This window comes from Vanellus vanellus (genome assembly GCF_965231255.1).
Source record: "Vanellus vanellus genome assembly, chromosome: 1".
NCBI lineage: Eukaryota > Metazoa > Chordata > Aves > Charadriiformes > Charadriidae > Vanellus > Vanellus vanellus.
The window spans coordinates 90,710,585-90,736,022 of NC_138905.1; the positions used below are offsets into that span (position 1 = coordinate 90,710,585).

The following is a 25,438-nucleotide window of genomic DNA, read 5'->3' on the forward strand; positions in this document are numbered from 1 at the left end:
GTGAGGGCGCAGGCAGCCGCCCGCCCCGCTTGCAGGCAGCCCCGCAGGTTGGCAGCCCGGGCCCGGGTGCCGTCCCCGCAGGTGGGTCGGGAGCTGCGGGGGAGTGGATGGGGGGCTTCGGGGGGAGGGGGGTTTGGGGAGAGGGGGGTCGTCAGCAGAGGTGGATGGGGCTGCCCCGCTCCAGCCGGTGCCGGGGTGCGGTGCCGCGCCGGTAACAGAGGGGGGTGGCTGAGACACGGGGGGGTGCCCTTTACCTCCCTTAGTTTTTGCTCCCCGTGGGTTCTTTCCCCACGGGGAGTGGGGTGGCGTGGGGGCAGCCCCACAGCCCCCCCGCCCCGCAGCAGCCGGGCTGGCAGGGGGGCTGCCGGAGGGAAAGCTTGGCAGCACCCCGAGCACCCCCGCTCCCCGGCGGGGGGGTCAAGTGGTGCCGGACAGACCGGGTTTTGGGGGAGGGGGGTCTCGTTTTGAGGGGTTGGGGGGTGGAGCGCCCCTGGTTTGCCGTTTGCTGGTTTGGGGGTGCCCGGAGTACAGCCCGGAGGTCGAAATGGTGGTACGACTTGTGCCGGTGTTTTGTGGCTCTCGAGAAAACGCAGTCCCAAACAGTCTAAGCAGCACCGTGGCAGCCGGCTGTGGGAGTAGGAGTGGGAGCCGGCTGTGGGAGTGGGAGCCTGCCGGCACTTTGTCATAGAAATGGGCCACCTTGCAGGATGCAAAGATGTGAAGTTGCAGCGCTGGTTAGTTCATTCCAATGAAACCGCTGCTGCCTGAGCAAACCGCGTGCATTGCGGAGTTTAATTTGGGACGGGGGGAAGAAAGGTTGCAACCTACCCCCTTGGGGAAGAGGGAGAGAGGGACCCGTGTGCCCCTTTGGTGCTGGATCCATGGTCCTGCCCCAGCTTGCCAGGGGTGAGAGCCCCCCGGGGAAGCACTCCAGGATCCAGTGTGTTTGCCCCTCCTCAGCTGCCAGAGTTGAGCATCACGCAGCACCCCGGGGCTCGGGCACGTCTCATGGAGACTTCACCCAGGCCTGGATTTTCCGCTGCCCCACAGGTGCTCTGCAGCCTGAGAGGGGCAGGGAGGAGGCCAAGGAAACCGGATCCCTGGTAACCAGGAGCTGTCAGTGTTGAGTTGCAGCTGGCATTTCTTATGCATCCTTGATGCATCTGCCGCATCGCCTCACACGCCTGGTGCCGGGGCATTGCGTATCCCTCTCTTGTTGCAGACCCCTGTACTTGCACAGTTTACGAGTCGCACTTTCTGCCCAGATTCAGTCGTGCCTCCAATTCTGGAGCTGCACCTTCTCAACCCCTGAGCGAGCCTCACCACCGTCTGCAGGGAGCCCTGGCCGGCAGACCTCGTGGAAACCTTGATGTGGCCCTGTCCCTTGACGGGACGCTTGCTTTGCCCAGCAAAGGGACAAGCAGCCTGAGCGGGGGACCACTGGGTGCAGTTTGGCAGCCTGCAGTACCCAGGAGGTGAGATAGATGAGCCATGGACATCTCCAGCTTTCAGAGCCTTGAATTAAATCTGACTCCTTGGGGGAAATATTCCCTGCTGCTCGGTTGACAAAGGCAAGGTGAAAGAGCTGCGACGCTCTGTTCTGCCTTCTCTTTTGGGGACGAAAATGTGTCACTTGATTTCCAAAATCCTGCCTGATTTAAAAGAAAAAAAGGAAAAAAAAGAAGATGCCAGTCTTGTTGGGATTAGCAGCTGTCCCCGTGCTCGCGGCTGTCCGGCTTTGCAGCCCGGCCATCGTTGCCCTGCTTGTGAAAACACGGGTCTGCTGGTGCTGCCAAGGCTGTGAGGGGCAGGTGTCTGATTGCATGAAGGAGCAGCTCGAGCTTTCTGCCAGCCCTGGAAAGGGAGAGCTCTTGAGGGCACAGGCTCCATCTGAAATGTAACTGTATGAAAATATCCCCTCTGTGGCCTCTTCCGCCTCTGCATCTGATAGCTCAGCAGCCATCAGCTTCAGTGGGGGCGAACCTCTGCTTTTTAATTAAGTCATACACACCTCAACCACAAGGTAGATCTCACTTGTAAATCGAAATACTAAATCATCAGGCTTTTTAACCTCTAAATCATGGCAGTTCCCTAAAGATGGTACAGAGAGAAAAAAAAATACAGGCTACACCTCCCCATAAAGCTGTTTAGCTCGTTGGAGTTCATCAGGCTGGTGCAAACACCCCGAAGGCAGAGGGAGCTGCTGGTACGAGGGATGCTGGAGCTTTCAGCGGTGCTCTGGGCTGAGCCGTGCCTCAAAGCAGTGTATTGGGGCGCACACACAAAGTGGTAAGCAGTGGTATTTGATGGGAATGGCCTGGGAAAAGGCAGGTTTTTGAAGGAGGTCATGTCCACGGCCAGAGGGAAGCAGGAGAGGACCGTAGAGGCGATAGAGGCAATGTGGATGGGCAGCGACCCCAGTTTCTGAGCACTGAGACCTGTTGCTGCCGCGCCGAAACACTGCCATGGTGCCTTGAATCAGCATCCCGCTGGGCAAGTGCGAGCATCACACGGCCAACAGTGTCCTGCAGCACCCTTGTCTTGGGACGAGGTGCCGGCCTCCCTGGGACAGGGGTGCAGGAGCGACCCCTGGCAGTGATCCAGGATTGACCAGCCTTGCAGACGGGGGCTCGCCACTTCCCCCACAGTGGCTACCGAGAACAAAGGGATGGCAACATGTGAGGCAGATGCCTGGGGATTTTTGCACACCTCCAATGTTTCTTCTCCTCGGGTGCGCCAGGCTGCCTGGTGGGCAGGAGCCGTGTTTCTGTGGGCACAGGGCATGGTGTCCGCGCAGGTTGGTCCTGTGACCAGCTGGGGCTGTTTCCACCTCTTTGTGATGACGTTGCCGTCCAGCAGGGAAATGGCCGTGTGTTTCTGGAGGGGCAGCCCCTGCCGCCCCACTTTTGGGTCATCCACCACGTGCCTGGCGCTTTGGATGGGGACCCTCCTGGTCTGGGGCTTGGGGACGAACGGGGAGGTTGCCCTGTGGCAGCAGAGCAGCATCTATGAGTGTGGTTTCCCACTAATAAATGAAATGATTGATGAAGTTGTTACGGAATAACGAAACCCCAAGATTTCACCCAAAGTGGTGAAAAACCACTGCTTGGCCTCATTGTTCATGCAGCGCGGCTGCTGGGGCGTTAATGCACCGCAGCCTCCACTGGGGGGGCAGAGGCTTGGGCATGGGAAAGGGCTGAGGAACACCACTGCATCTTCTCAGAGCTGGGCTTGGGGCATGTCCCCTTTCCCATTTGTGGTGGGGGAGCCATGCCCACCTTAGCCCCGAGTAGTGAAGCTGCTTTCTTGCAGCAGACATCCCACCACCCCTCTCGTTCAGCGCAGAAAGATGGGCTTCCACCTGGGGGTACCAACGGTGCCACTTAAATTTGGTGGGAAGGAGCTTTCCATGGGGTTTCCAGCTCTTTCCCGCTGCAGCTGGGCACTGTGTGCGGGGAGCCATGTCCATCCGCCTGGCGCAAGTGGGGATGAGCTCAGGACGATGGGTGGTAGGGTCGCAACGCCTGGGCTTCCAGCCACTTCAGAGAGGCAGAAACCTGGAGGTTTATGCTCATTTCGTCCACCTGCTGCTTGTCTGCTGCTGCGCGCGTGGGAGGGCTCAGGTCTTTGGGTGTCACAGGGTTGCTCAGCAGCAGCTCCAGGCATTTGGCTCACCTCCCCATCAGCTCTGGTCATGTTGATCCCATCTGCAACAAGCTCTTGGTATTTCCTGACAGTTTTCCTTCCTTTGAGCATTTCCAGTCTAGTCTGTCTCTATTTCTCACACGCCTGTCACTGTATAGCAATTAGAGAGTTAAAAACCTTATCAGGTCCCTGGTGGGAGATTGGTGAGCTGGCTCCTAGTAGGACCGCATGGTGGTTCAAAAAAGTCATGACTCTTTTTTGCATGGAGGTTTCTTTCAATTCAAAACATAAACCACAGAACTAAAAAGAGCTGGGCGGGTATTTAAACTGCATTTAAAAAGTTAAAAAGATTAGACGCAGAGCTAAACGTGCCAGCCTGGTGCCATCCTCCCAAGCTGAGGGACCTACAGTGGACAGACACACAGCCCTGGGGTGATCGGTAAGAGCAGCGTTCAGAAGCGATTGCCTTCATGGTCGTGGGAGACGCTATCAGAAATGGATAGGAGGCTTCAAAATTGCAACTAGCTTCAGTCAACATGGAATTTCAGGTCTCAAAGTCACGCAATGAGCTCCCTGTGCGCTGGGAGACAGAAGCAGCTTGTCCTGCATCTCCTGCATGTGGAAAGGTCCTGCAGCTCCTGGTGGCTTTCACCCATACCCTGGGTGTGGGTCACAGAGCAGGAGCAGAGCCAAAGATACTGCCTGGGTGGGAAGATGGCCTGATTTGGGCCCTGTGACGTGACCCATCGTGTGGCTGTGCAGTGAGCTAGTTGTCTGTCTGCCAGGGATGAAGATATCCAAGAGGCCTGGAGGTGCCTCTGGAAATCCCGGGGGCAAGAGCGGGATGGAGCAAGAGCACAGCGTGGTACCTGAGAAGTAGGGTGATGGTTTTGCAGGTCCCCTGTTTTCCTGGGGACTGAGGCTTTGTAACCCGGGTTTTAGGATTACGTGATGAGCAGAGTTTCTTGGTTTTCTTTCTTTTTCCTTTTGTGTTTGCAGGGGAAAGTGTGAAAACTCAGATGCTGAAGTTTTAAATATAAATTAAAAATAAGCTTCAGCTACGCTGCGCGTTTTAATTCATGATTTTTAACTAGCTCCATTGACGGGGGGGGTGTGTTGCAGTAAGTCTAGCTTGTGATTTTTTTTGATCGCCTTGAGGTTGGCAATATTGCAGGTTTCTCAGGTCAAACAAGAAGGGATCTTGTTGGACAAGAAGAGCAGAAGGAAAAAACAGGAGCCTGTCTCAGAAGTGCCAGCGTTTTCTGAATTGCAAAACCCCATCTCGTGTCATTCATCCGTTCCTCTTGCTGGAACAGTTATCTGGATGACCTGCCTTTTAAGCGTACGGCCCGATGTCCTGTCTAGCTGGGGCTGGTCCCCATCAGCAGACATCCATCTCCGATCGGCAGCGGTAGTAGCAGCACAGAGCTGCCACGGGTGAGCTGAGGTCCTCCTGCTCCCCGCCCAGGGAGGAGCAGAAGCATTTCTGCTCTCCACACATCGCTCCTTCCACCCTGGTTACTCTTCTCTGTCTCTCTGGCATACAGCAAAGCCACAGGTTGCCGCTGGCCACACAGCTACCTTCCCAAGAGGTTCTTCCCAACAGATGTGCCTCTCCAGATGTGCTCTGCTCTTCCCTCGCAGAGGTGTGCGTGTGCCATTTCACTGTTGGGGCTGATGTGACCGGGCAGGATTGCAGGGCTCATGAAAACTGGCACATTTCTGAATGCAATTGTTCTGTTGTCTGCGATTTGATGTCTTCGGCTTTCCGCCTTTTGATTCACCGAGCTGTGACATCACTTTATTCTTTGGGAAGAAGTCTCTCTTTCAACACTAGATCAAAAGGAACCGGTTGGGGTGAAATGTTCGTTCTGCCTGCTCTGGGCCGATACATGCTGCATCAGTTTTTCAGCTTCTTTAAGTTGTTTGTTTTTTTTTTTTTCCCCTCTGCTGTTTCAAAGAAAGGTTTTGAAGGGAAGAAGAAACTTTGAGAGAGTCCAGATGTGCATTTAGATGTCATCAATTGCATCTTTTTTGAGGGATATTTATGCATTAGTCTCTAGTTGCTCAGCATTGGTAGACAGGTACTCCTGGGTCTTGAAGGATCTAAAGAAACAGGTTTTCCAGCCCTGAAGATCAACCATTGAGATGACTGCAAATTGCTTTTATCCGAATATTGTTTTTAACAGTCAGTGCTTCCTTTTTACATTAGAAGATGATGGTGCTAATATTTCTCATGTGGTCCAGTCACTTGTTTCCTTATCAACTTCAGGCTTGTTGGATCACGTACATGTGCACGCTGATGCTCAGCCATGGCCAAATACTAGCCACTATGACCCAACCACGTAATGGGTGTACTACCACAGAGACCGAGAGCGGCAAGGGGAGGAGAGCAAGGCAAGCAGAGCCGGCAGGCTGAGCAAGGGCTTTACTTCACCTGAGGCTGTGACTGATTCCATGGGCTGTGCAGGCTGTCAGAAACTGCTCTCATGGTGTTCCCTCATGTCACAGAATCACAGAAAGGTCAGCGTTGGAAGGGACCTCTGGAGATCATCTAGTCCAACCCACCTGCCAGAGCAAGGTCTGTTGTTTGAAAATCAAATGGCAGTAAATTCCAGTTACAGTTGGCATCACACTCTGGCTTCCCTTTTCCCTCTGTGATGTTCAGGCTAACAGGAGCACAAGGAGGTGTCAATGCCCTCAGCCTTTTTCTTCCTCTTTCTAGGAGCTAAATTTTCTTCTATAATTACCCAAAAGGGACCCTAATGTTTCTGGAGTCACAAACACAGAAAGTGAGAACTAACTCCTCTTGGGTGATGAAGGGATTGAGAGCAGCCCTGCACAGAATGTCTTGGGGATACTGGGGGATACAAAAAATTGGATGTGAGCCGGCAATGTGCACTGACAACCCAGAAATCCAACTGCACCCTGGGCTGCATCAAAAGCAGCATGGCCAGCAGGTCAAGGAAGGTGATTCTGCCCCTCTACTCCGCTCTTGTGAGACCCCACCTGGAGTACTGTGTCCAGCTCTGGAGCTCCCATATAGGAATGACGTGGACCTGTTGGAGCGGGTACAGAGGAGGGCCATGAAGATGATCCGAGGGCTGGAGCACCTCTCCTATGAAGACAGGCTGAGACAGTTGGGGTGTTCAGCCTGGAGAAGAGAAGGTTCTGGGGAGACCTTATTGTGGTCTTTCAGTACTTAAAGGGGGCTTATAAGACAGAGAAGGGCTTTTTCGAAAGGCCTGTAGTGACAGGACAAGAGGCAACAGTTTTAAACTGAAATAAGGTAGATTTGAGTTAGACGTGAGGAAGAAGTTTCTTACAATGAGGATGGTGAGGCACTGGATGGACCACATTGCCCAGAGAAATAGTAGATGCCTCATCCCTGGGAACGTTCAAGGTCAAGTTGGATGGGGCCTTGGAGCAACCTGATCTAGTGAAAGATGGTCCACAGCAGGACCGTTGGGCTAGATGTTCTTCAAATGTTCCTTCCAACCCAAACCATTCTGTGATTCTGCTCTGGAAGTGATCCACCAGAATTGTTGGGCATTTTGGCCTTAAAAGAAAAGCAACCCCCCCCAAATCCCACAGGTCTCTGCCCTCAAGAGACCCTCGCCTTAGCCATGTTGCTGTCTGTCCCCTCAACCATCGCCCAGTCTCACCCTGAAGGGCAGTGACCCCCCTGCAGCACTGGTTCCCCTCAGATGCTCTCCAGGCCATGGAGCACCATTCCTGCTGGCTCTCACAAGGTGCAGGAGCCAGGCTGGAAATGCCTGTTGCCTTTCATGACAACCACACTAGTGCTTGCTTTGTTGCATACTAATAAGTGCTAATTAGCCTCAGCTTATTATCAATGTTGCATGGGAGCTGTTTGTGGAATAGAGGGGTGGGGGCTGGGGAGACCCTAAGGGGCTCCTGTCCTCCACCGAGGGGTGGCTTCCCAGGGGGGTGAGGGCTGAACTGATGCTCCTCGTGGAAACATCTCCATGTGTGAGCCACGGGAGGGCCTTGCCTGCTGGCACGGATGGATGGAGCACTGGCCGGGTGCAGGGTGTGAGCACAGGGGATGCTCGGCCAAGAAGCAGCCCTGCCAGCCTTGGTAGTGGTCCACCTGGCAGATGGGGTCCCCATCTGACACAGCAGGAGATTACAGGGAGTTATAGGGAGACCTCTTGTCCCTAAACACGCCTGGGGGCATGGGGAGGAGTCGAGCCCTTTGGGAGGCTGGGCAGAGCTTGCCTACAGGTCTTCTCAGCACCAAAGGTTCAGTGCCCCTCTCCTACCCCATCCCTAGGCACACACGCAGCCCCTCCATGTGCTATCTCGTTTACCAGTGTTATTCCTGAACTGCTCACCTGGAGCTTGTCTCCTTCTCTCTGCTGCCCTTCTACTGTTGTCGCAATACCTGAGGTTTGCTGCAGCAGCAGCTGGGTATCTCCTGTACTCCGACCTCTCGGCCTGAGCGATGAAGGGTATGGAAACCCCCCCACCGAGAGTGGTCCTGCTGTGGAGGAGACACCACCACTGTTTGCTGCAGCATAGATAGAGGGAGGTTTGGTGGAGCTGGCTTGCACCAGTGCTCTTGGAAAAAAAAAACCTCTATCAGGCCTGTAAAATCGTAAGTCTGGGTAATGTGTGATACTGCGTTTGTAGGACGCGGCGAGCTGATCTTGTGCTGGGGGCAGTCCTGGTGCAGGCAGGACAGTGTCCAGACCCACGGTACGTTGGGGCTTCTGCCAGCGGGAGAGTTGGGGCTGTTGCTTTGGAGGTGGCTCTGTTAATTTTGGGCACATGGCCTGCTGACTCTGATGTTTTCGGGCTGGGACATGTAAGCTGAAAAAATCCTAAAGCTGAAAATCAGTTTACATGAACTGAGAACGACACCTGTAGCTTTTCTGGCGTTTGAATCCTGATTTTCCTCCGTGAAGAACAGCAAGTTTCACACCAGGTCCTGGTGACCCTGCTTTGTTTTAAATTTACTCTTTCTTTGCTTTGGAGTTTTTCCAAAGAAAGGACTTGGGAGGAGAGGGGCTCGGGAGAAGTGGCAGGGAAGGATGGAGCACTGGCCAGGCGCAGGGTGTGAGCGTGGGGGATGCTCAGCTGGGAAGCATCCCCACGGAGCGTGATATGGATGATTTTTTTCCTCCCACCTGTTGTTAGGAGCAAATAGGGAGTGAGCTATTGCGCTTCCTCCCCAGCTGCTAACGACGGGAGACTTGCTTATGGTCGTGCGCTGGAAGCTAATTAAAACTGGTGACAATGGTAATTGGGTAAGGATGCTTGAGGATAAGTATGACCTCATGTCTAAAATGGTAATGAGGGCCTATTAAAATCCCCACCAAAAAGAGAAACGAAAGAGGGAACAGAGGCAAAGGTGGTGCGAGGGGAGCGGGCGCAGGCAGGGACAATGCCTGGCAGTCGGAGCGTCGGGAGGGATGGGGAGCATGGAGGTGACGAGCTTTTAAATCTCCTTAATAAATAGCCTGCTCCTCAGCTAGCCAGGTTGCCGCTTGGGCCGAGCCAGCCGAAACCCTTTGGTACGTGTGTCATTCAAGCGCATTCCTTCCCTGCGTGCCCAAGCTGGGGCTTAGGTCAACACTTGTTGCTGTTTGTTGTTGTCTTCACTTGCTGGTTCTTTGCTGGAAGAAGGGTCCACGCCAGGAAAGCGGCGGTGGCTGCCGGGGCAGTGTGTATGGGGGGGTTCCTGCAAAGATATGCCCTGAAACTGCACCGGTGTGGGAAAGCGTGTTGGTGGAGGGAAGCTGCGGCGAGTTCAGGGTGACGGGGTACCACGCTCTAGCTCAGAGCGGCATGGCGCCAATTTGGGCTAAACAACTGGGGTGTAAGGGCCAGGGGCTGCCCTGACCCCAGTGCGTGCTGGTTTGGTTTGCAGAGTGGCATAGCAGAGCTTGGGATGCCACCGTGCTCCGCGGGGACCCGCGCCCTGTGCTGACTTGCCTTGCCACAGAGGACACCCTGGGGGACACCGGGAGGTGGGCGCTCCCCATCCCGTCTCTGGATGTGCACCACATCGCTTTGGGTAAGTTCGGCCTTGGGCTGCCCGACCCCTTCCCTATGCCCTGGTGCCAGCGGGGGGAGATCTGGCATATGCCAAAGGCTTCTTCTTGCTGAAGGAAGCCAACCCTCATCTTTCCGGCAGGGGCGAAGGCACAGCTGGATGACGGCTGAGGATGTGCTATGGAGCTGGGATTCAACTGCTCTGAGCTCTGTGATGGCAGCTCCAGTTTTGGCAGCCAGGAGCAGCAGCAGCGGGCGCTGCACGAGCTCTGCACTGTCACAGTGGTACGTATGGAGGTGGGGGAGCATGCTGGGGCATGAGGTGTGCTCTGCAAGAGTGGATTTGGGTGGAGGGATGGAGAGGGCAGCAGAGGGGCATGGCCACCAAGCAATCCCGGTCCAGCCAGAGCATGCGTGCTGTCACCTCCTGGGATGGCCTCCAAGACAAGCCCTGCCTAGATGACACCCAGCAGTTAGGCGGAAGATGAGGAAGCAGCCACGACGGCCAAGTCGTGTCAAGCATCCCTCCTGTGTGTCAGCCAGCATGACAGCCGCTTAGGAGTGGCCTGGGATGGCCTCTTCTGCCCTTGACCTTTCCCATCCCCTGGGAACTTCAAAGTGCTTTTCAAATATGAATAGAGCAGACTTAATTAAAAGTCATCTTCTATAATAAATGGTACCTCCCCCACCACCATTTCTAAGCCAGTAGAAATGACACTGGGATGCACTTAGTTGCAGTTGGCTCCATGTGAGGCTGCTGGAGGGACCAGCGAGGCTTGGCTCACTCGGCTCTCCACCACCTTCTCCACGACCACCGGCCTTTAATTAGAAGACCGTAAGTTGCTTGGCTCCTCTAGCTCTGGCAGCTGCCTCACAATTAATATTCCCCCTGCTAGGGCCAGGATTTACTCTGCTCAGTGGCAAATGAAGCGCTCCATCAACTTCAAGTAACATCAACATCCAGGGAAACAACGGTCCAGGTGTTGGGCAGGGGGCCGGTGTTGGGAAAGGGAAGGTGGAGACCACAGGGGTGTTTCTCATCTCTGGGTGGTTGCTGGGATGAGAGTGCAGTAACACTGTTGGCAGCAGCCAGCGGTGGAAAGATACTGCTGGTGGATGCCGCTGGGAGTGAAGTATGGGAGCCCCGGGATGCTGAGTCCACCCTGCTCCCCTTGCCAGGCCTTACCCTTGGGCTTGACCAGGTGGGCTGCAGAAAGAGGATGGCATTACAGCCTCGTACCAGCCCTGAGCAGCCCTGTCAGCCCCTCTGAGCTCCAGGCAGGTGGGAGGATGGCCCCGACTTGTGCCAAATGATGGGGGTTTTGCACAGCGAGTCCTGGTGTAAGGGGTAGGGAACTGACCTGGCTGACCATCTCTACCATCTGGTGTGGTCTTCATTTCCCAGAGAGCTGAAAAGACCTGCCAGAGGATGGGGAGAGGCAAGAGGAGGTGGGGAGCAGTTTACAGGAGGGAGATGCATATCTCCCCAGGGATCCCTCCACGCCGCTGCAAAGCGGGGCTGAGCTGTGCATGCAGCTGTATCTCAGCGGATGGTGGCAGCGGTGGCAGCATGAGCTCTGGGCTGTCTGTCTGTCTCTCCCAGCCAGGGGTTTGCCTTACCCAGCAGCCCTGCAGCCAGCGTGGCACCAGCATGTGAGCTGCCCCGAGCCCGCGGATCAGCTGTGCTCGCATGGTGGTGACATATTTTTGTTTTAAGAATTATGTGTTGGCTTTAATTCTCCAAGGTGGGCCTTGTTCTCGCTCGCTCAGAGGAGATGGAGCGTGGTTGGGGAAGAGGGAGACGAGGCATCAGCTCGAAACGACCACCTTACTTCTCCCTGTAGATTTATTTGTAGCAACGCTGGAAGCAGAAATAGCTCAGATCTTGAAGGAAGAATTGGGAGTTTGGGGCAGCGGCAGCCGTTGGGAAAATAGTCTTCTCCTGTAGAAATTGCTTGCAGGTGAACTGGAATACCTCAGAAAGGAATTTAAAAAAAAAAAAAAAAAAAAGATTTGTCTGTACCGTGCACACATGGTATGTGTGAATGAACGTACACGTGTACACCCTGTTAAAAATGCTGGAGTGTTTTAGATCTGCAGTGGAAATAGGTTTCTTGTTTCACGCAGGATCATTTTATCCATCCTATGTTGAATAGGGGGATAGCAGAGAATTTTTTCAAATGGACCTTTAAGGTTGCTTGTGTGCAAGGAGAGAGGTGCCTCCGTCATACTCTCTTTGGGAGTGTCCCTCAAAAGCCAGTTCTCAGCTGATGTCTACCCAGGACCAAGCTAGTTTCCAGCCAGCAGGGAGACGGGTGGAGCCCAGCTCGATGCGTCGCCACGTAGCGCGTCTGAAAAACGCTGTCCCACTCCCTTTTCTGTGTTTTCTGCGCCAACTGGCAGCTCTGCTGCTGGCTCCCAAGTCACGTCAGCTGGCTGGTTGGTTATATCTGCTGCGTGTAGGGGTAAGGGCAGTAACGGCTAGCCAGGGATGCCCTACCAAACTTTCCAAATAAGTGTGCTACAAACTGGGGTACCATGAGGTCTTTCTCCAGAGGTTTCTTTCCAGAGAAGGACAGTGGGGAACTGTCACCCATATTCCCCTCTCCCACGACCAGGGCTGCCTGAGGTTTATGAGTCACTTGTGGTGGCTTCATTATGTGTTTGGCTAGTTGGCCACAAGAAGAGGGCTTCTGTACTGCCCTCTCTTCCAGTGGGCTCAACAAGTGGCAGAGCATGTGTCCTGCCTACACACATCTCCTTAGCCCTACCAGCGGTCTTGGTCTAGTGCCAGGGTGTCTGCTTGTGAGGAGGGGGTTGGGAGATGTGGGTTTGAGTTCTTTCTGGCTGAGCAGGAGCACCTGTGGGAGTGACCATGCCGGCAATGTCTTCTTCTTATTATCCCTTTTGCCTCTCCCAGACATCTTCTGACCGCAGTGGGAAGAGCTCCCAATCCTTCTCTGCTGCGCTCCTGGGAGTTGTATGGTCATTCCTGACTGGAGGAGTCCTGTTAGCACTCTTCTTTCTTGTCTTCACAATTCGCTTCAGGAAAAACAGGTAAGGGCTTCCTTCTTCTGCCTGTGAGAGTTCCCCGGAGCTGGGGCAGCGGGGTCAGGCTCCTTCAGGGCAGGACTCAGTTGATGGCCAGCTAAGGATCAGGAGGATAAAGCCTGAAGGAGCAGCACAGGGCAAGCGAGGGCAATACCAGGGATAAGGCAGCTTTCTCCATCACACCCGGTGCTGCTCACAGTCCTGCTTGGACTGCTCCCTTCCTCCACAAGTCAGGGAGCTGTGAACAAGACAGAGCATGGATGCCCTCCGGCGTAGCACAGGCAGCAGTGCATGGTCTCATCCCAAAGGTGGTATTCAATAAAACCATTAACAGGAGCAAGCAGAAAGACGGCTGGTCGCCTTCTCCACCCTGCAGTCTTGAGAGCATCGCTTTGAGCAGCACAGCTCCATGAACAGAGCCATCATGCTCTCCACAGTGCGCACATACCCTTCCTGCTGTTGGGCCACTCATAGCTTGAAGATATTGCCAACTGTTTTTGATCTTCGTGGTTGTCCGTATTGGTGGGAAGCATGATCTCCATTGGTGAGAAAAGCTGGTGGTGAAGCGCAGGCTTTCCTTGGTGCTGTTCAGTCTGCACAAAGGACGTAAAAAATCCTGCTCCCCTGAATGCAGCATAAATCAAGCAGAAAGCTTAGCGATTCCTCGTAGCTCAGACTGTCTCAGCCAGCCCTTAGCCTTCCTCGGCAGTTCTGGATGTCTCACCTGCCTCCTTGCCACCTTCTCCTCAGCTTCATTGGACCCCAGAGATACATCCCTCTCCCAAGCTTCACCTGGCAAAGCCTTTGTGCTCCGTGTGCCGTTGTTTTGCACAGAGACATGTGTCTGTGCGCAGCCCCGGCTGCGGCTGTTTCGGCGCTCTGGTTGTGTTAAGGAACATAACGCTTCTTATAACCGCTCTGCGGTCAGGAGGGTCCTGCTCGTGAGGGTTTACCTTGAGCCCTGTGCCTGCTGCCGCGCAGTAGCTGCACGACCGGCATCCTGGTCTCAAGCACTGGTTTTACTGAAGCAGAGTGGTGTTGAGTTCGGTGGCCATCTTAATTGATTACCAAATTATTTAGGCCGCTGAAGATATTCTCAGAGCAGGCTGCAATGGATGCGCGTTATTTATTTGCACTGCAGCACACAAATACCGGCGTGCCTGCAGAACCTGGGAGGGCAAAGGAGACCTTTTTCAGCCTGCGGCTGAGAGGGCGAGCTGATGAATATCTTTCCCCAGGGGCCGAGCCGTGGTGAGGAAGGCAGGGAGGGAGAGGGCCAGGTTGAATCCCAGGAAGGAGCTCAGGGGTGGAGAAATGCCATGACTTCGCAGCAGATCGAAGGGACGAAGCCACACAGGGGGGCACGGCAGGAGCTATAGCTTATCGCTTGATGGGCTTGCTGGAGAAGGGTGATAGGTCGGAAGAGATCGGTGGGTTGATTCTCCCCTCCCTGAATACGGTTACAGGGTTATGAGGGATGGGGTGAAATTACAGAGGGGAAGCTGTAAGCCGAGCATTGCTGGAAGGTTCCTGAAGTCCAGGCTGTGCTGAGGATGGAAGTATCTCCTCAAAAGAAGGAGTGGGAAGAGCCTTTTCCTGGAGGCATTTGTAGCTGCTGTACCCAAAGCTTGCTGCTGGGGAAAGTCACCCCGGGGCTGCATTAGTGAGGTTTTCCACTTTCCCCCATTACAACAGAGGACCGTGGAGGAAGACGTTGGCCTTGAGCCCGGAGGGCTGAGGTGGGTGCTGAGCTGTGTTCCACCTGCGTGACCGCAGGGCATCGTTTTCCCCGACTCTGTGCTGCTGCGGGGACGTGCGGCCACGGCTCGTGCTGGCACCGCCAGAGCAGCTTTGCGTGGCTGGCACGGACATGGTAGCAGAGAGACCCAGCTGTGGTGACCCTGTTAGCTTTGCTGCTGAAACCCACGGCTCACCACAGTTTTGTCCATAAAGACACTGGCTGAAGCTGCCTCAGGGATGCTTTTCAAGGTGCAATGGGGCAAGCCTGGTACCTGTCTGTTTTGGGAAGAAGGGATCTTGCTGTCCCACAGGAGTGTCGGGGTAGGGCAAAACGAATACTTTAAGGATAGTGAAGCACTCCAGCAATATAGGGGAGGGGATGAGGTATGCACCGTGGAGCAATGGCTGAGCTTTTTTAAGAGCTGTGAACAGCAGGGGCTTGGGGCTGGGGTGGGGGCAAGTGTCTCAGCATCCCTTATAGCCTCATTGTCCCTGTAAGGGAACCTTGCCCCTGTGCTGCCAGGTCATGACTCAGTAACTGTCACTGCCTTCCCTGCTTTGTTTCCTGGAGGATCGTGAAGATGTCCAGCCCCAATTTGAACATTGTGACCCTGCTGGGCAGCGGCTTGACTTACACTAGTGCTTACCTCTTTGGGATTCAGGAGCAGAGCCTGCCGTCTGCAGACTCGGTAGAAAAGCTTATTCAGGTGAGTTGGGGGGGAGGTGTTGCTGGGACAGGTGCCTACACATGATTCATGGGCATGTATAAGCATGCACAGGTGCTGCGAGGCTGCAGGCGAGTTTTTTGGTCATCAGCACGCCGTCCTGTGTGATGAACCCCCCATGTCTTGACCCAGCGCAGTCGCCCTGCCAGACCGGGGACTGATCACAGACGTGGGTGGGGGATGTGGGATGCGGGAGACAGCACACCCTGCCGTCCTGCTCAGCCGCCGGGCTGAGGGTAATTAACGGAGATGCCAGCGAGTGATTTATTGGTGCCGAGCCCCTCCGTGCCCCTGCCGCTCGCAAGCTGCCTGGCTCTCCCTGCCTGCTCCTCCGATGGGAGCCTCTCGGGGTGAGGAGGAAGAGGCAGGCAGCAGGCATGCCTGCAGAGGAATACGCGCCTTTTAATTTATTTTGTCCTGCAGTCAGCTTTCTCGTATCCGATATGACCCCCAAGAAGCCAGAAGACCGTAGACACATCCCCACCCGTCTTTATCGCATCCCTGGGTGGGAGGGCGTGGGGTGTCCCTGCGAGCCCCACGGCTGCCCCTTCAGCCCCATTGCTCTGCCCCCTCCGGCAGGTGCGGCTCTGCCTGCTGTGCGTGGGGACCTCCCTGGTATTTGGCCCCGTCCTGGGGAAAAGCTGGCGGCTCTACAAGGTGTTCACCCAGCGGGTGCCGGACAAGCGGGTGGTGAGTACACAGCACCTGGGGGCGGGGGGTGGGGGGAATCCCCAAGGGGTCGAACAACAGCAAGTCCCAAACTGGTGCGGGATCGGAGATAAAACTGGCACGTGACAGGGATGGGTGTCACAATCACGGGTCTAGTTTCACACCTAGCCAGGCGTGGGATCCTGGTTTATTCCTGTGCAATGATGCAGGAGTTTTTCCACTCTACAGGCAAGCAGGCGCCCTGCCAGGCTGCCTGTTCCCCGGTGGAGTCCCAGCCCCACCACCAAGCGGGATCTTGTTCTCACTTTACGCTGGCTGGCCTCATGCCTTCATTACACTGCGTACTGGTGTGTGTGTCCAGGTCTGGGCTGATTGTTTTTGCAGGATGAAAACAAACCAGGTATCCTCAAGGGCATCTGATGTAGGGCTGCCCTCAGATGCATCTTGAAGGAGGGAGGGAACTCGTCTCCAGCACTGAAGGAAGGGGATACAGCTGCTGGGAGGAAAATGGGAGCCAGCTATAGAAATGTGTACATGTAATGCTGCACTTCCAGCTTTTGGTGCCTACTTTGCAATGGCGTGAATAGCAGGTCTCAGAGGAAAGGTGAGAGATGAGAGGGTTTGTAGAGGAACCGGGTACCAGCAAGGACTCCCATTCCTGAGGAACCAGGATCTGCGTTAAATTTGCAAAATGATAACCCTGCCAGCTTTCCCCCCCCGCTCCCTCACCCTTTTTGTCTCTGCTTGTGATACAGGCATAAGGGATGATACTCTTGTTTTGGAAGAGCTGTTTTCTGTCATAGCATTTACCAGCTAGGCACGCCATCGGGTAGGGTTTATACCTGGCCCCAAGTCTGATGAGGTCTCCAAGACTCTGGGAGCTGGAGACAGAGATCCTGTGGCTGACTCGGACGTAGGTGTGCCGCTGGACTCCACTCTGGGGGAAGTATTAGGATGGACATGTCACTTGGAAGATACAACCAGAAAGAGACCCAAGGGGATGGAGGTTATTGGTGTCCGTTTGCCCCCAACAGTAACGCTTACTTCTTGTGTGTTTGCAGATTATCAAAGACCTCCAGTTGCTGGCAATGGTGGCAGCATTGGTGCTGGCGGATGCCGTGTTGCTCTTGACGTGGGTATTCTCTGATCCAGTCCAGTGTTTCCGAAGCCTCAGCATCTCACTGCGGGTAAAGGGATGAGGAGGGGCAGTGGAGGGTTGCGCCGTGTCCTGTTTGATCTCTGTGGACAAAGTTGGTGGGTGGTCAGGTGTTTGGAGGTGCTGTTTAAAAAAAAAAAAGAAAGGAAAACAAGCCAGAAAGCCTTCTGAGTGCTCTGGGTTGGGTTTATGTCTGGTCTATTACAGAGATGACAGTCTGCTGCAAAATTTCCAGGTCTGTGCAGGTCACCTGGGTGACACAGGAGAGGTGCGTGGCATCTGCAGATGCTTTAGAGAGAGGTTTAACCAGCCCTGTTGGCAGCAGAGTGCCAAAGTCTTCCTCGCTTTAACCTTCTGCCCGTGGCAGCACCAGCATTGGCCTTTCCTTTTGGGAATTTACAGAGGAGACCTGCTCAAATGTGTACACCTGTCTGCCCGTCGGTCTGTGCCTGCTCCCGGGCCAGCAGACTTCACTTGTGCCTTCCCCTTGCCTCCTAGGCGACAGAGAAAGGCATGACCTGCTCAGTGAGCCGGGTGCAGTCCTGCGCATCTCTTTATTCCGAGCTTTGGCTCGTTCTCATTTTAGGGTTTAAGGTACGTAACCTCTTGATTGATTCTTGCGTTGTATCTCGCCTCCTCCCGCTCTCACAGCCTAAACTGTTTAGCAGCATTCGTAGTTTCGCTGCCCTCCCAAGCTACATACCTGTTGCAGATTCCAGCTACTCCTGTTCATCTTGAAAGCCCTCCCATCTCCAGTCCTTCCCATCTTGATGTTTTCTTGCATTCCCTTGTAAAAGCCCTGTTCGCCACTCTTTGCCTGCCTCACTCTCTCTTTTACATACACCGTGCGTGTACTCTCTCTCTAGTTCTCTCCCTGCAACCCTCCACGCCTCGTCTATCTTCCTTCTTGAAACTCGTGTCTTACTGTTTTCTAAAGCACACTTTTTTTTTCCATAAAGCCTCAGATGACCATCCAACGCAGTGATGCACTATGTGGCTCAGCCCCCGAGTCCTCTGACTCCAAATTGAGGAGGTGCTGACGACAAGTGCTTGGTGCCCGCCTTTACAGGATGTATCAACTTAATTATACCACTGAGGTGCACTTTCACTGGTGTAGCTTTGCACGTGGCCATTCTTATTCCAGAAGAGTTAGTTATACTGATGTAACTATGTAGGTGTAATTATCGCTGTAATTATCTGTGGTCTCATGTGTCTCTGGGTTGGCAGAGGCTGGACGCATTTCAGAAGGCTGATGTTGATGAAGCTTGTGAGATCACAGCCTTTCTTTGGGAAAGGCTCCATCTCTGCGTGCAGTACAGGCAGTTTCTTTCTGACTCATTGTAATATAATACTCATTGACCATCTACCCAAAATCGTAGGAGAAAGAGCAGAAAGAGAGCTCACGACACGGCCAAGTCCTTCTCCCTCCTACGCTTTATTTTAAAGACATTAGTCTAGCTTGTCCTCAGAAGTCCTTTGGTGCTAGGGATTGCAGGCGTGCCCTGGGCTTTCGGTGCTGTGCCTCTACCTCTGATTTTGTCCGCAGTTTGTCTGGGTTTAGACAGGTAATGATTTTGCCTGCTGCTCCTACAAACTGCTTTTTGGAATTAAACATCCCCATTACCAGTCCCAGGTACTCTTCATTAGTGTTGTGTTGAACCCGACCCTGATCCTATCTGCCCACTGAGGGTCACGGAGTTCTTTCTTTAGTGGTTTCTCTGGAGTTAATCTGGATTTACACTAATGTGAGAGAAGGCTGTATCTCTGCGTGTACGTAGCACTTCTTATCTTCCACAGCATTAATGTGCTCAGCCTTTTGTGAAGCCGCTCAGTGTATTATCCTGGTTTTACTGGCACAGAGCAATGAAGAGAAATGACTTGCCAAGGACATGCCTGGAATTAGGAGCAAAGTCCTCTGCTCGAGATTAAAACAAACAAACAAACAAAAACACTTAGCCCTGTGCTTACTGAAAGCCTTAGTTTACTAGACAGCAGTGCTGTTGGCTGTGTCCCAGATAGACTATATGAATTTAAATGGGACTTTGGTGCTGTTCTTTTTCTTGCTCGGGGATTAGGAGTTGGCTTGTCTTTGGGCCGTGTATTTGGAGGTGCTCCACGGTGAACGTGGTTATGATCCAGTGGGATCGTACAAAGCAGGGTCTGGTGTCAGCCTAGTTCCTAGCGAGGCAGGTCTCACTATTACAACGCCCCCTTGAGAATTTGTGGTGCCCTGAAGTTGGGAGTCTCACCAAAGACGATGGATGTGAACATCTCTTGCCCGTGAGAGTGCCCCTCCAGACCCTAACCCTACCAGTGGCCATCGCAGTCATCAAGCAGCCACGGCACAGAGGGGTCCAGAAGAATCTACTCAACATTGGCACCACAGGTTAAAAAGCACTTATTGATGCCCAAAAGTCAATTTAATGTCTTAATAAAAGGCCAACAGTTGCACTCGCTGGATAGCACAGGAATAACGTAGGAGTTGTATTCCCTGTATTCTGGGTCCTTGCAGGAGCAGGGATTTTATTAGATGGTATTTCCAAATGGCGCCACAGAGGTGGGCAAAAAATACTCGGTGTTTCCTGTGGGTGTGCCCTGGAGAAGGAGGGATTCAGCCTGACGGGTAGTTCATTCCTGAGCACACTGGAAAGATGCACGTGTGGGACACTTGAGGGGCAGCACGGTGAGGAAGGCTGCTCCGAAACAACAAACCTGCTGGGGGAGGGAGGGCCTCTGTGTACAGAGCACATCTTTCGCCCCTTTCACCGATGCTAGAGTCGGGCAGGAAACAGCAAAGGGAAGGGAAAAGAATTGCACCCGGTAGCTTCCTGGATTTCTATTTAAAGAGGCACCAAGAACATCCTCTTCCCTCCAGTCTAAACCTCCACTTCTTCTGCCTTGCTTTTTCCTTCTGAATGTCCTTTTGAATCTCCTTCCTGCTCCTTCAGAGGTATGTTGTTGCTCCCTGATGGCACCCCGCCACTGCCTCCCCACAGGGACCTCCATCTCTTGTCTGTCTTTGCTGCTGCTCCAGGGTGCCCAAGGGGAGGTTTTCACATCTTGCCTCTCCTGGCCATGCCCTGCTCTGTGGCATCGCCTGCCGACCTGACCCTCAGCTCCTCGTGCCCCTCAGTCAGGACCCCCAGGCACCTTCGCTCCTGCCCTCCCTCCCCAGCCCTGTTTCTGACCTGCAGCAGCGTGCCGGGGCGTTTGCTGCGGTGTCACCACCGCACGCTGAAGGTCTGCATTATAGATCAAAGAGCATTAATTAGGATTGTGCTAAGTGTATCTGAGCTCACCGGGCTTGGTACGAGGTGGGGGTTGACACCGTCAAGCTGTAATTTTCCACACTCTGGAAACCTCTTTTTTCTGCTTCCAGAGTATCCTCCTGCTGTATGGGACCTACTTGGCCGGTCTGACTGACAATGTCAGCTCCCCGCCAGTCAACCAGTCCTTGACACTCATCGTTGGGGTCAACCTTGTTTTCCTGGCTGCTGGCACAGTCTGCTTAGTTCACCGTTTCTTCCGCGCCTGGCACAACTTGCTGTTTGGTTTTACCTCTGGAGGCATCTTTGTGTGTACAACCACGATCAACTGCTTCATCTTTGTCCCACAGGTATGCTGCCACCTCTGTCCCACCACCTGGCTGGAAACAGGCACGTTTTCAGAGTTTAACAGCAGCCGCCATATGGGCCAAAGCACTTATTTTCCTGTTTCTTTCCCCAAATGTTTGGGCTTACCTACATAACTCGTCCTCCAAGCCCCAATGGCTCTGCTTCCCCAAGCAAGTCCCCTGAGTCTCCAAGGAGTGTAGGTGTGTTGCAGACCTGCTGCTCAGAAACCCTACTGCGAGGGCATGCTGCGGGTGGCAGCCACACGGGGCATGCGTGGAGGCAAGGTGGCTGCTGTTCTCCTTCACCTCCATGTGAGTGGTGGGATCAGTCCTTCATGCAGTTATCCTCTCCTCATACCCCACATGCCCGCTCCTGCCGAGGGTTTCTGCCCGCGTCAGGGATGGAGGCGTGCTCTGGCAATCCAGAAGGCCTCTCCAGGCTCAGCAGCTTCACATCTACCGGTAGTCCCCAGGGGAGGCTCTGCACTCTTGGAGGAGGAAGCTGGGCTTTGCCGCAGGCAAGGGGGAGGACGTGGGGATATTTTGAGGAAGCCTTTTGTGGCAAGTCAAGGCTCTTCTGCTTCCTGTGTCCTCGAGGAGCAGCCTGGTGTGTCTGGCCACAACGTTAGTGGGAAAAATGCTCCCATTGTTACAGGGAGAGGAAACAGTTATTTACTCGGTGTTATGTTTGGAGGGATGTTTGGGCTCAAGGAAATGAGGTGAGAAAGGGAGGAAGAGGTGAAGCTGAAGAAAGAGCAGATCTGTGCAAGAAAGGGCTCGGGGGATCTCACTAATGTGCATAAATACCTGTGGGGGTGGAGGAGGGAAAGGGGAACCAGGCTCTTCTCAGTGGTGTCCACTGACAGGACGGGGGACAATGGGCACAACCTGAAACACAGGAAATTCTGTTTAAACATCAGAAAAAAGGGGGGTGGGGGAGTTCTGTGAAAGTTGTAAAGCACTGGGGCAGGTTGCCCAGAGAGGTTGTGGAGTCTCCGTGCTTGGAGGTATTCAAGACCGAGCTGGACATGGTCCTGGGCAGCCTGCTCCAGCTAACCCTGCTTGAGCAGGGCAGTTGGACTAAGTGATCTCCAGAGGTCCCTTCCTATCTCAGTCAATGCGGTATAGCTGCAGAGTCCCACCTCGCTAGATGACGAGCCCATGGGATCAGGATCCAAACCTCCTCTTGACAGGCACCAAGCCTGCTGGCGATGCTCTGCCAAGCGCAAGGTCTCTTGGAGTGAGGGCGGAGGAGCTGATGAACTGTACTTGCGCTCTGCCTGTACCATTTTTTCTGCTGTAGCTTGAGGGCCTCAAACATTTTATTTAACTCGGATCTTTTAATTCATCAACTTGTTTTTCCTAATGGGCTTGCTCTTCTATGGCTCATCCGAGATCGAGGAGCAGCTGGAGCTGGGCTGCGCAAGGCTTCCACACAGCCACGAGACGAGGAAACGGATACTAAGCGTGGCTGGTTTTCAGCTTGTCACTGGTGATTCGGGGATAAGGAGGCGCGCGTGACACTGCCTTTTGTCTGTCACAGAGTCGAGGAGCGGGGGGAAGGGGCTTTTACGGCACGCTTGGAGGTTGCAGCGCAGGCAGGCACCGACCTCTGCGTTACAAGCTGGAGGCAGGGGCAGGGTAGGGTTCAGATGGGTGGGAAGCTCCAAGCGACACTGCAGCCCCTCGCCCCCACCGCCTCTCGCCTCCCATCTCCGCTCCTCCGTCACACCCTGCCTTTGTCTCCCCCCTCTCCATCCCTTTGTCTCCTTCGTGCTGGAGCTGTGCCTGCCTCCCGCCGCCTGGGCAGGGGCTGCGCCTGCCGCGCCGATAACGCCCTCCTCTACTCCCCAGCTCAAGCAGTGGAAAGCCTTTGAAGAGGAAAGCCAAACCGTGAGCCACATGGCAAAATATTTCACCAGCCCGAGCAGGAGCTGCCGCTCGGGGTACAGCGAGGAGCAGCTCTACCAGCTGATAGGGGAGAAAAACTCCATGAAGCGGCTGCTCACCGAGGTAGGGGGCTCTGCCGGCCCCCCTCGGCCGTGCCGGCTTCTCCCCTTCCCATTTGTGGGCTGAAGGCTTTGCAGGGCGAGAAGCCCTTCCTTACATCCCCGGTCCACACTGATGCTCACCCGCCAGCCTCTTCCCTCTGGAGGAGAAGAGCCTCTTTGTTTCATCACATCACCCTATGCCCCAAAGTGATAAAATTTAGGCATGATCCAGAGGGTTTCAAAAAAACATGGAGGGAGGAGAGCAGGAGAGCCTGGTTTCCACTGCCCACTCAAATATGGTTAATTTAGAGGGGAGATGCCCCATCTCGGGAAAGCCCCCACCCTCCTGCTCCCTCGCCCTCACTGCGTGGGGGGGGAGCACCCCGGCCTGTCCCAGTGCCCCCCATCCCTAACTGGCATGTGGGGGGCTCCAGGGGAGGAGGAGGTCCACAGGTGGTGGTGGTGTGGCTCTTGGCAGCCCTGCTGCTGCGCTGCCTCAGAGCACCTCTCTGCACAGGGAGGGGAGGCTCGCTCTCTGGCAGCGCCTGCTTCCAAATTGGCGGTGGTTTTTTGTACCCTCCACCCACCCCACGCTTGACAAGCTTATCTGTTTGACGCAGAAAAATGCCGTGATCGCAAGCCTGCAGGAGCAAGTGAGCAGCGCCAAGGAGAAGCTGATGAGGCTGATGTCCGCGGAGAACGGCTGTGACCCCCAGGCGCCATCGGCGGCTCCCTGCACCCGGAGCACAGGGTGGCACGGGGATGTGCCGGGGGACAGCTGCCCCCCAGATCCGGAACGGGATGGGTGGCAGCCTCCCCACTTGCTGGGTACACCACCGCCTCTTTGCAGCGATGCTCAGGAGCTCCGGAAACATGAGACCCACCAGCACGTGCGGCCAGGAGAGCCTGTTTGCTCTCGGGCACTGCTTTTTGATATGGGGGACGGCCTTGAATGTGGCCCGAAAGATGCCCAGGAGCACGGGATGCCTGTGGGACAGGGGCAGCCTCCGGAGCAGCCACTGGACCATGACATCTCAGCCGGCCTGGCCTGGGAGTCATCCCCCAAAGTCAGCTACGTGAGCAGTGAGAAGCTGCGGGAAATCTTGCAAGAGCTGAGCCTGGATGGCAAAACCTACAGCCCGGCCTTACCTGGGGGACCCCCACGTGGCAGCCAGGGCCCCCATGGCGAGCAAGGAGGAACATGGGGGGCCCAGGAGGGCTACCTGGGCATCCGGACACCCCTCAGCCCCTACCTGGCAAGGCGTCGGCGGAGGATCCCGCTGTCCCCTGCCTCCACCCGCTTCCCCGGGCATGTGTCCCCTCGTGCCGGGCGTGGGGTGAAGGAGCTGGGCGGCTGGGGCCATGGGCAGTCAGCACATATCTCCCTGGGAAGGGAAGGGGAGACGGCTGGTGGAGGGCTCCTTCACCCACCAGCACCGTCCCCTCCAGCTCTCCCTGGTGAGGTCTGCCTCCAGCCAGAGGGGTGGCCGGGATGGCCAGAGTCACAGGCTGCTTCACCGTGCCTCCCGCGGGAGCAGCAGCAGCGGCAGCGGGGTGCCCCGAGGGGACCTGCCGAGCCCTCCCTGCGCTCACTCTACTATTACCCAGACTCTGACTCCAGCAGCAGCGGCAGCAGCAGCTCCGAGGAGATGTTTCACGGCTGCCACCGGCCCTGCTGCGAGGTCTGCTTCCAGAGCCCGCGGGGCTCCCTGGGCAGCAGTAGCACGGACACGGACACAGAGACCAGTGGAGGTGTGGGCCACTGGACAGAGCACCACAGCGGGCTCCAGCCCATGGTGAATTTCAAAGAAGATCTGAAGCCCACCTTTGTGTGACTGCAAGCACCCCTGCCCTAAAGGCAAGTGCGCCCCGTCCCCAAAATGCTGTGTGTTTTCAGCGATGCTAAAGCCACGCATCCCTCTGAGGGATGCGTCTTGTTCTGGCATCTGGGGGGTTGGGAATAAACCTTTCCCTGCTCCGGGTCGCAGTGTCAGCCCCAGCCTGGTCAGCGGTGACTGCACACCGTGTTTGGCTGGGAGGTGGTTGGCAGCATTCAGGGGGGTGGCGGTGGTTTTGTCCCATCTGCCCTGGTCAGCTGCCTGCACCCCACAGATAGCGGGAAGACTGGGGCTGGGTGGCCTGCAAGAGCCCAAACTTCATCATCTCAGAGGGCTTTCCCTGCGAGAGCTGGGTGATTTGCACCAGTGGGGAGCAGCACTGTGTCTCAGAAACACGTGTGGCTTCTTGTGTGCAGCAGACAGACAGACAGAGGACTTCTTCCCCCAATCCTGCTGATCCCGAGCCTCCCACCAGCGTCAAACCCAGTTGGAGATGGGAGAGAGCTGGACACCAGAAGCAGTTGCAGGTTGCTGCTCACCTGGGGTGTGCTGCTCCCTGGCATAGCGAAGACCTTGGAGTGGGGTGTGCAGGGGAGATTTTCTGGGTGGTTTATTTTTTGGGGTAGCCTCTGAGTGAGAAAATGGAGTCCAAAGGTGATGTCCCTGGAGGTGTCATTGCGTTTTGTGTAGTTCAGTTGCACGGTCACAGATGAGACTCAGGTCAGAGCTGAAGGGAAAGACCCACTAGCAATCATAAAAGAGGATCTGAGAAGGTTTTTCTTTTCTTTCTTTTTGCCTTGTTTTTTCTGGGGCTTGTGCCCTTCTGTATGTCTTTGTATGGATGACGTAGTCTGGAATAAGGTTTGTTTAAATTAATATGGTCTGTTTAATTTTTATCTTAGAAATATCAAGAACAGTAAATTCAGTGTGCCTGCTTTTATGGGGATAATCGTGAAGGCATTTCAGTGCATCGTTGCCTCCACAGGAGA

The 25,438-nt window shown here is 54.8% G+C and overlaps 1 protein-coding gene across 1 annotated transcript; it reads left to right on the plus strand.

Annotated features, from left to right (window-relative positions):
* Positions 1-9,846: 9,846 nt before the first annotated feature.
* Positions 9,847-24,446, plus strand: GPR156 (G protein-coupled receptor 156; the record flags this gene model as incomplete). The annotated part of the gene is made up of 9 exons (XM_082488719.1): positions 9,847-9,951; positions 12,587-12,723; positions 15,029-15,164; positions 15,762-15,872; positions 16,913-17,038; positions 17,506-17,601; positions 20,387-20,623; positions 22,475-22,633; positions 23,232-24,446. The coding sequence occupies 9 exons, from the start codon at positions 9,847-9,849 to the stop codon at positions 24,444-24,446; spliced, it is 2,322 nt and encodes a 773-aa protein (XP_082344845.1).
* Positions 24,447-25,438: the final 992 nt, after the last annotated feature.